The sequence below is a fragment of the Tinamus guttatus genome, unplaced genomic scaffold (assembly GCF_059628265.1).
Source record: "Tinamus guttatus ecotype Peru unplaced genomic scaffold, ASM5962826v1 Tinamus_guttatus_pri_ptg000072l, whole genome shotgun sequence".
NCBI classification, from domain to species: domain Eukaryota; kingdom Metazoa; phylum Chordata; class Aves; order Tinamiformes; family Tinamidae; genus Tinamus; species Tinamus guttatus.
The window spans coordinates 175,743-185,105 of NW_028288606.1; the positions used below are offsets into that span (position 1 = coordinate 175,743).

Genomic DNA, 9,363 nt, shown 5'->3' on the forward strand with positions numbered 1-9,363 from the left:
GGAAAGAGTAAACAAGCTGGGCCTGTTTATCCTGGAAAAGACAAGAGTGAGAGGGGAACGTATCAACAGGTACAATCGGCTGAGGGGAGGATGTAAAAAGGACAGGGCCAAACTCGTTCTCAGTGGTACCCAGCAATAGCCCAAGGGCTAAAGAGTACAAATTGCAACACAGTTTCAATGGGCACAAATTGCAACACACTTTCAACGTGCATATGAGGAAGAGCTTTTTGACAGTTAGGGTGACGGAGCACTGGAAGCGGGTGTCCAGCGAGGTTGTGCAGGCTCCTTCTTTGGAGCTCTTCCAAAGCCTCCTGGGTGTGATCCTGTGCAACGCGCTGTAGGAGTCCCTGCTTGTGCAGGAGGGGGTTGGACTGATGATCTCGAGAGGTCCCTTCCAACGTCAACCCCTGTGTGACTGTGTGACTTGGGAGGGCTCCGCGGGCACCCAAGGCGGCAGTGATGTTAGAAGGGCAGCGGTGGGGTTTTGTCAGGCCGTAAGGCCTCTTCTCCTGTAGCAGCGAGTTGTCACCATGAGCAGCTGGCAGATGGCCCTGCAGACGGCAGAGGGACAGAGCAGCCTCCATCGTAGTCCCCAGCACGGGGCCCTTCCTGGCAGCAGCCCATTTCTGCACCAGCTGCCTCCGGGGACACTGCCCCCCGTGACATGGTCCCTGAGCGTGTCCCAGCCCTGCAGGGCCCTGTGTCCCCCAGGGGCTCGTGGAGCTCGGCCCTGCATCTCCAGGCCCCGTGTCCCTGGGGTGCGACAGCTTCCCTTTGCCTGTGGCTTGGGCCCTGCGGGGACACGTTGTGTGCGGCACCCGGAGAGTTGAGAGCTGCCCCGCGGTGGGGCTGGGGCTTCTTCCCCAGGGCCACATGTGAATGGAATTCCGGAAGGAATTTTTTGCTGCTGCTCCCGTGCCCCTGGTGCACACAGGGCTCCACACACACACCTGCGGTGGGGATGGTTTTTTGTGCCTGAGCTCACTTGGAAAAAACTGGCAACATATGAGCAATGATACAGGAATATATATTTAAACAAGAACAAGAAAGAATAACAAAAACAATAATAACGACAACAATATCAATAACAGTAACAACAACAATATCAAAAACAATATCAACAATATCAACAACAACCAAAAACTACTGTGACACTACATAGAAAAAAATCCAGAAAAGAGTCCAGGGCCAGAGTCCTCATGCCCATCGTTTCCTGGCAGCAGCCAGAGTGAAGGGGAGCTTGGTCTGCAAGGGAAAAGGAGGCGTGAGCAGGGCCGAGGAGCGGCTCGGGGGCTCCCGTGGAGCAGAGGCTCTTTGGCGGCTGCGCGGGCTCTTTGGCAGCAGCGCTGCCGTCATTGGTGCCCTGGTAGAGGCTTGGCGTGGCCAGCGCAGCCCAGAGGCCGGCAGAGGGGCTGAGGCAGCAGGTGCCCAGGCCTTGGGCGCTCCTGCGCCCTGTGCAGCTCTGCCCCGGCGCCGCGGCCCGCCAGAGCGCCCGCACACCTGGGCCAGGCTCCCGCGCGGCTGCTCCCCAAAGGCAGCGCGGAGCAGCGCCAAGGGGCCGGGCACAGCCCCAGCTCTGCCCGTGCAGCCGGCAGCAGGGACCATACCTGGGGGCTGCAGCCGGAGCTCTCCCAGTCCATGGGCTCCTCTGTGCTGCAGCCAACCAGGCCACTGCTCCCCACAGTCTGGAAGAGAGCAAGAGACCTTGGTGGCGATGTTGCATGGGGAAGAGGAAGGAAAGGGCATCCAGTGGCTGTGGGGGCTGTACCTGGCTGCTGCCATAGCTGAGCCACTCCATGGGCTCAGGATCATTCCCTGCTGGCCCTCTGTCCATATGAGGCGCCTGCAAGAGAGAAGGAGGCGTTTGCAGGGCAGGACCGAGAGCTGGAAGTGTCTGGACCCAGGATCTCTCCTTATGCAGTGAGAAGCAGGAAAGTAGGAAGAGTCCAGGCTCAACCCCAAATCTTCCGTTGCAGCTGGCTGCAGGGTTCAATACCTGAAGGGCAGGGCTGGAGTATTCCCACTCCATTGGCTCCTCATCCTTGCAGCCAGCCAGTCCTTGTGTGCTTGCAGTCTGGAAGAGAGCAGGAGAGCTTGTGGGGACGGTCATGGTGGCAGCGCTGGCTCTGTGCGTGGGACCTCGTGTCCCCTGCGTGCACGGGGCAGGTGGTGCAAAGAGCCAGGGCGCCAGGCTCAGGCAGCAGCCCCCGAGGCCTTGGCCGCTCCTGGCCCTGGCGCAGCTCTGCCCCAGCACCCAGGCCTGCCAGAGCTCCCTGCCACCTCTGCCACCAGCCCTGCGGCTGCTCTCGCAGAGCCAAGCACCAGCCGTCCCTGCGCAGCCTCTGCCTGCGCACACAGTACCTGTATGCTGCAAATAGAGCTCTCCCACTCCATCTCTTCTACTGAATTATCCATTTTTAATGTCTAGAGTGACTGCAAGAGAAAGGGAGTCACTGTCATTTGCAGCCCTGAGAGCAGGGGTCTCTGTCCCAGGAGCCTCTTGGTGTCTACGTGCATGGGAGCTATGGGACACGGAGCAGGCAGGCCCAGCACTGGGCACAGCAGCCTCCCTGTCCCCAGCAGCCCCTTTAGCAAGTGGGGAGCCCAGTGAGAAGTGGAGGAGAGAAAAGGGCAATGTGAGAGGTGTGAGCGCCAAGTGTCGCGCGTTGGCTTTGGAGCCTCCCCTGGGAGGCAGCGCCCAGGCTACCCTGGAGCCCCACAGCTCCCCTGCATCTTGTGGGCACCACGGGTGGCCCCTGGTGCTGCGCGGCCCTGCTGCTCACCTGGCCTTGCTGCTGCGTGGCCAGCACTGGGGTCACTGTGATGAGCAGCCCTGGGAAGCATCCGTGTTCCCGTGGTGATAACTGCCCCTCTGGGATGTTCCACTGCTGCGTGGGGGTAGGAGGACAGCGGCAGGGACCAGGGGGGCTGCCGTGAGGAAGGGTCTGCATGTGCTGGACTCCCCCTGGCACTGCTGAGCCTGGCAGCAGAGAGCAGTGCGTGGCCTTGGGCTTGCTGGGTGCCAAGGAGGGCTCCTCACGCAGCCCCATGGTGCTGCTGGTGGCTGCCTGCCCAGAGGCCGGGCTGCACTTGGGGCTCTGCTTACACCGCTGCAAGCAGCCTTGAGTGTCTTGATCTTTCTTTCCTGCTCCACTCCTGCCCTTACAGCCTGATGGACTTGAGACAGCTTTCTTTTCCATGGTCTAGACATGTTCCTTGGCAGTGCAATGAGTGCGAAGGGCAGTTGTGCCCAGGGCCGGGTGTGCATGTCCTCAGCAGAGCCCTTGTGAGTTGGTGGTGGTCTGGGAGCCCCTGGTGCTGCTGGGCTCCTTCTCTTGTCCTGCCATGCACCTTGCAGGCGCCATGTGCTGTGGCTGAGAGCAGCCTTGGTGCAGCTCCTGCACTGCTGCCCCTGCCACGGCTTCCTAGGGCTGCAGAGGGCAGAGCAGGCACAAATGTGCCCTCAGCAGCAGCAGGGACCTGCAGCTGCTGCAGCTCTGCCCAGCAGTTGGCTACAATGCTCACTTGCTAATGGATGTGAATTCCCAGCCTTTGAGTAAGGACAGGAAAACCAAGTGTAGATGGAGCAGGAGATCCCCCTCACATGGAACAAAACCCTTTGAAATCAAGCAGTGCAACCCCTGCACCCAAGTGCTGGAGCCAAGAGGATTGTCTTGCTGCTCACCAAGCTTGCTTGCTGGCATGCTGCTACGGCTTGCTGCTGGACAGAGCAACCTCCATCCTGGTCCCCGGATCTTGGCATCTCTCATGCCAAAAGAAATGCTCTTCACATCTCTGACATCACAAGCTCAGAAACAAGAACCCTTCTTATCCAGTGTCACCTTTTTCTAAGTAAAGACCAAACTTGGTAAATATATTTTAAAATTACTGACTTTCCCAAGTATGGAAAAGCTGTGCTGTGCTTGCTGAAGCCAAGGCACCCTCTCCCTTGACTCTGTTGGTGCTGGGAGTGCGATTGGAGGCTGACTGTTTGGCTCCAGTTTTATCCGGGGCGATGGGTCAGGGATTATAGACAAAGGGCATTTACTCTCCTCTCCCTCTGCCTCCCCCTTCCCCAAACACAGTCTCAGAACATAGAATTGGGTTGTGTCAAGCCCTGGTTGCTTTGGTTCCAACAGCAGTTCAGCGGCACACAAAGAGTTAAATTATGGCATGAGAGTTTGGCCATGTGTGAAGAGGCCACTTGGCTTTTAGCGGAGGATCTCTAAGCCGTGCGCCTGTTCCTGTGCTGCTCACGGCGGCATCAGGGAGGCCGGTGTGCAGGACAGGAGCTGCTCCCTGGGGCAGTGCAGCCCCGCGGCGCAGGGGACAGGGACACTGTGCCCTGGGCACCTGTGCAGAGCAGGGGGGGGTCTTTTCTCCCCTTTGGAAGCAGCTTGGGAAACAGCCAAATACAGGGGTGGAAAGCAGGTTTGGTTGAACTTCCCAGCAAGTGAACAAACTCCCAAGAGCTGAGTGCCTAGCTCTAGGTTAGGGGATCAAGTGCAGCACGGGCAGGTACCAGGACACGTAGCCCCTCTTCCCCCGCACACCTCAGCCCCAGCCCAGCGCCCTCCTGCCAGCAGCCCGTGTGCTTGCGGTGCGCTCCGCGAGCCGCCGTGCCGGCCTCTTGTGCAAGCGCTGTGGTCTCCAGGGCCTCCGCTCCAAGGAGCCCCATCTCTATTGAAGCCATGGATGAGAAGCCCTGTGTCCCTGTCCACGTGGACGTCCATGGGAAGCCGTTGCTGTCCTTGAACAACACAGGGACACGCTGCCCTCACCAAACAGAGTCCCCACAAGGGGCCGCAGCACCCGCTCCCCACAGCCTCTGCAAGGGGCAGTGTGGGGCTGCTGGAGCAGCGCAGCAAGGTGTGCGGCCAAACGCACCCGTCTGCCAGCCAAGGCAGGCGCCCTCGCGCAGCGCCTCTCTGCAGGAGCACCGGGGCATGGCCTGGTACCAACTGCCGCCACAACGGCCAGGCCAAGCACGGGATGCAGTTGCCACTCGTTCCTTCCCACCCATTTCAATTGCAGGGTTTTGGTGACATTCCAGAAAAAAATACTTTTTTGAGGAAATTGGGCTATAAGGGCAGGAGGGAAGCAGGAAAAAAAGATCAAGACACTCAAGGCTGCTTGCAGGGGTGGAAGCAGAGCCCCAAGTGGAGCCCGGCCTCTGGGCAGGCAGCCACCAGCAGCACCATGGGGCTGCGTGAGGAGCCCTCCTTGGCACCCAGCAAGCCCAAGGCCACGCACTGCTCTCTGCTGCCAGGCTCAGCAGTGCCAGGGGGAGTCCAGCACACGCAGACCCTTCCTCACGGTGGCCCCCCTGGCCCCTGCTACTGCCCTCCTCCCCCCACGCAGCAGTGGAACATCCCAGAGGGGCAGTTATCGCCACGGGAACACGGATGCTTCCCAGGGCTGCGCCTCACAGTGGCCCCAGTGCTGGCCACGCAGCAGCAAGGCCAGGTGAGCAGCAGGGCCGCGCAGCACCAGGGGCCACCCGTGGTGCCCACAAGATGCAGGGGAGCTGCGGGGCTGCAGGGCAGCCTGCGCGATGCCTCCCAGGGGAGGCCCCAAAGCCACTGCGCGACACGGTGCAAAAGTAAACATTTCCATTCCATTGCAGAGTCAGTAGAGTGAAAAAAATGGAAAAAGAAGTAGTTGAAGAGATGGAGTGGGAGAGCTCTGTGCAGGTACTGTGCGTGCAGGCAGAGGCTGTGCGGGGACGGCTGGCGCTTGGCTCTGCGAGAGCAGCCGCAGGGCTGGTGGCAGAGGTGGCAGGGAGCTCTGGCAGGCCTGGGTGCTGGGGCAGAGCTGCGCCAGGGCCAGGAGCGGCCAAGGCCTCGGGGGCTGCTGCCTGAGCCTGGCGCCCTGGCTCTGTGCACCGCCTGCCCTGCGCACGCGGGGGACACGAGGTCCCACGCACAGAGCCAGCTCTGCCACCATGACCGTCCCCACAAGCTCTCCTGCTCTCCTCCAGACTCTGGCAGCCCAAGGCCTGGGCAGCTGCAGTTGTGAGGAGCCCATGGAGTGGGAGAGCTCCAGCTGCAACATCCAGGTATTGCCCCTGGTTCTGGCAGCATCAGGAGAGCTGGGGCTCATCTCGGCCCCTTCCCTCTTTACTCTTTCTGAAATCAGGAAGAGAGGTCCTAGGGACCAAGGAGCGCTGGCTCTGGATCCTGCCCTGCAAAGGCCTCTTGCTCTCTTGCAGGCTCCATGCATGAATGGGAGCTCCACAGGGGACCAGCCTGAGGCAATGGAGTGGCTCATTTCTGGTAGCAGCCAGGTACAGCCCTTGCAGCCACTGGATGCCCTTCTCCTTCCTTTTCCCCACGCACCGTCCCCACCAAGGTCTCCTGCTCTCTTCCAGATGATGGGGAGCAGTGGCCTGGTCGGCTGCAGCACAGAGGAGCCCATGGACTGGGAGAGCTCCGGCTGCAGCCCCCAGGTATGGCCCCTGCTGCCGGCTGCACGGGCAGAGCTGGGGCTGTGCCCGGCCCCTTGGCGCTGCTCCGCGCTGCCTTTGGGGAGCAGCCGCGCGGGAGCCTGGCCCAGGTGTGCGGGCGCTCTGGCGGGCCGCGGCGCCGGGGCAGAGCTGCACAGGGCGCAGGAGCGCCCAAGGCCTGGGCACCTGCTGCCTCAGCCCCTCTGCCGGCCTCTGGGCTGCGCTGGCCACGCCAAGCCTCTGCCAGGGCACCAATGACGGCAGCGCTGCTGCCAAAGAGCCCGCGCAGCCGCCAAAGAGCCTCTGCTCCACGGGAGCCCCCGAGCCGCTCCTCGGCCCTGCTGATGCCTCCTTTTCCCTTGCAGACCAAGCTCCCCTTCACGCAGGCTGCTGTCAGGAAGCGCTGGGCATGAGGACTCCGGCCCTAGAATATTTTGTGGATTTTTATGTATGTAGTTTCACAGTAGTTTTGATTGTTTTTGATATTTTTATATTGTTATTGATATTGTTGTTGTTACTGTTATTAATATTATTGTTGTTATTGTTATTCTTTTTTGTTCTTCTTTAAATATATATTCCTGTATCATTGTTCATATGTTGCGTGTTTTTTCCAATCGAGCACAGGTGCAAAAAGTATCCCCACTGCAGGTGTGTCTGTGGAGCCCCAGGATTTCAGGCACCAGGAGCAGGGGGCAACATTAAAAAGGTCCCTCTGGGACTTCCCTTCACACGTGGCCCTGGGGATGTCCAAAGGGGAAGGAGCCCCAGTCCCACCGCGGGGCAGCTCTCAACTCTCCGGGTGCCGCACACAAAGTGTCCCCGCAGGGCCCAAGCCACAGCCAAAGTGAAGCTGTCGCACCCCAGGGATACAGGGCCTGGAGATGCAGGGCCGAGCTCCCCGAGTCTCTGGGGGACACAGGGCCCCGCAGGGCTGGGACACGCTCAGGGACTGTGTCGTATCGGGCAGTGTCCCCGGATGCAGCTGGTGCAGAAAGGGGCTGCTGCCAGGAAGGGCCCCGCGCTGGGGACCACGATGGAGGCTGCTCTGTCCCTTTGCAGCCCCATGAACAGGGATCAGGTCATCAAGGAAGGTCCTCCAGCTCCACAGTGACTCTGGCATTTCCTGTGCAGGGGCCATTTGCTCTGCTCATACTGTGGGACACTCGTGTCCTTGCGCTGCCTACAGCCTTTCCCAGCCTTTCCGTGGCCTGAGCTGCCTGCCATTTCCAGCACAAAGAGCTCCAGGAAGGCCCATGCTGAGCACTGCAGGTGAGCGCTGGGCCAGAGGAGCTGCCCTTGCCAAGGGGCCCTCCCTGTGCGCAGGGCTCAGAGCGCAGCAAAGCAAGCTGCAAGCTCCCTGCCACGCAGAGAAGGCAGGAGCTGCCAAGAGCAGGGCCCCGCGCTGCAGGGCCGCACGAGGGCAGAGCGTCTCCCACAGCTGCTCTCTGCCCTGCACCAGCTTCCAGAGGCACCTTTGTCCCCAGGGTGCAGCTGGGCCCTGCGTGCAGCAGCCGCCCAGGTGTCCACATGCAGGGGGAAGGTGTCCTTCCCTCAGCACCACAGAGAACACGTTGGCCCTATTACATTCTCCCCTCAGCCAGTTGTACATGTGGAGAAGATCCCCTCTCAATCTTCTCGGTTAGTCTTTGCTCATAAGAGAGAAGCTCGAAGCCCTTAATCACACAGTCACCTTCCAGATGGAACTGGTCGGCTCTGGGCTTCTGGCTCTGGAGAGCCTGGGAGAGGTGAAACGGCCTCCCAGGCCCTTGGGGCCCTTCCGATGTTGACCAGCTGAGTGGACACAAGAGTCTGGGTCACTGTGGCCATCTGCTGCTGTTCACTCCTCAGTCTGGATGCCAGGAGGAAATTGATGCATGGCATCACACATGCACGGCATGACATATTCAGTCATAGATTATTATAAAAACCTTCATACTGAACTATGGTTGCTCATTCTTTTTCTCTATTCCTTTTCCTTTTTCTTTTCCTTTTCCTTTCTCTTTTACTTTTTCTTCTTTTCCTTTTCCTTTTCCTTTTCCTTTCTCTTTTCCTTTCTCTTTCTCTTTTTCCTATTCTTTTCTCTTTTTTTATTCATATCCTTTTTTATTGTTTTTCTTTTTTTCTTCCCTTTTTTCCATTACTTCCATTACTCTTCCTTCCATTCCTTCCTTTCATTCGTTCCATCACTCTCTGGACAGGAAGGGAACCTCTGAAGCCACACCCTGAAAGGAACAATGTTTCTTTGGTAGAAATGTGTATCCATTCCAATGCCAGGCAGTGGAGTTTCATGATCCCTTACGGAGTTGGGAATGAGAGTGTGGTGTCTGGCAAAACCAGACATGTAAGGAGAAAGAGAAGGAGGATGTTGGCAGATTGCAGCATATGATGCACATGGACTCCAGTGTAACGTACCAAGGACCTTCTCTCGAGCATCAAATACAATTTATATACCGTACTGCCCCTGATATAATTCCTTATTTGCAAAAAGCACGTGAAGATGGTTGCTAAATGAGCCAACAGTCTAACTGATTACACACAAGGTGATCCCATCACCTATGCATTTGTGGCCTTGCAGATGCCAGTAATTAGCTGGCTCCGTGCCATCTCCAATTACTCCCTGAAGTAAGTTTTGCATGGGAACAGCGAAGGGAGGTCCAGTATTCACTGGTCCTTCAAGGTCATGGGAGAGCGCTGTTCCATCTCAAGCTGCACCGTCTGCCACGGCTCCCCGTTTTGTTTAGCCAGGCTGCTGACAAAAGGAGCTGCCCTGATTTGGGCTTCAGGCTTTTTCGCTCTTCTCATCTAGGCCTGCATATTTCATGTATATGAGTAATTATATTTCTTCATATATATTCATATATATATTCATATGTATTCATACATGAATAATTTTTTCATATATGAATAAATATATATAT

General features: G+C 58.1%; 1 protein-coding gene across 1 annotated transcript in view; it reads left to right on the forward strand.

Moving 5' to 3' along the window:
- LOC148595720 (uncharacterized) overlaps positions 1 to 6,858 on the forward strand; it is a gene marked incomplete at its 5' end in the record, with an annotated part of 64,645 nt that extends 57,787 nt beyond the window's left edge. The window contains one exon of the mRNA XM_088519792.1: positions 6,811 to 6,858. Coding sequence (XP_088375918.1) covers positions 6,811 to 6,858 — 48 coding nt within the window. The remainder of the gene's footprint in view (positions 1 to 6,810) is intronic.
- Positions 6,859 to 9,363: the final 2,505 nt, after the last annotated feature.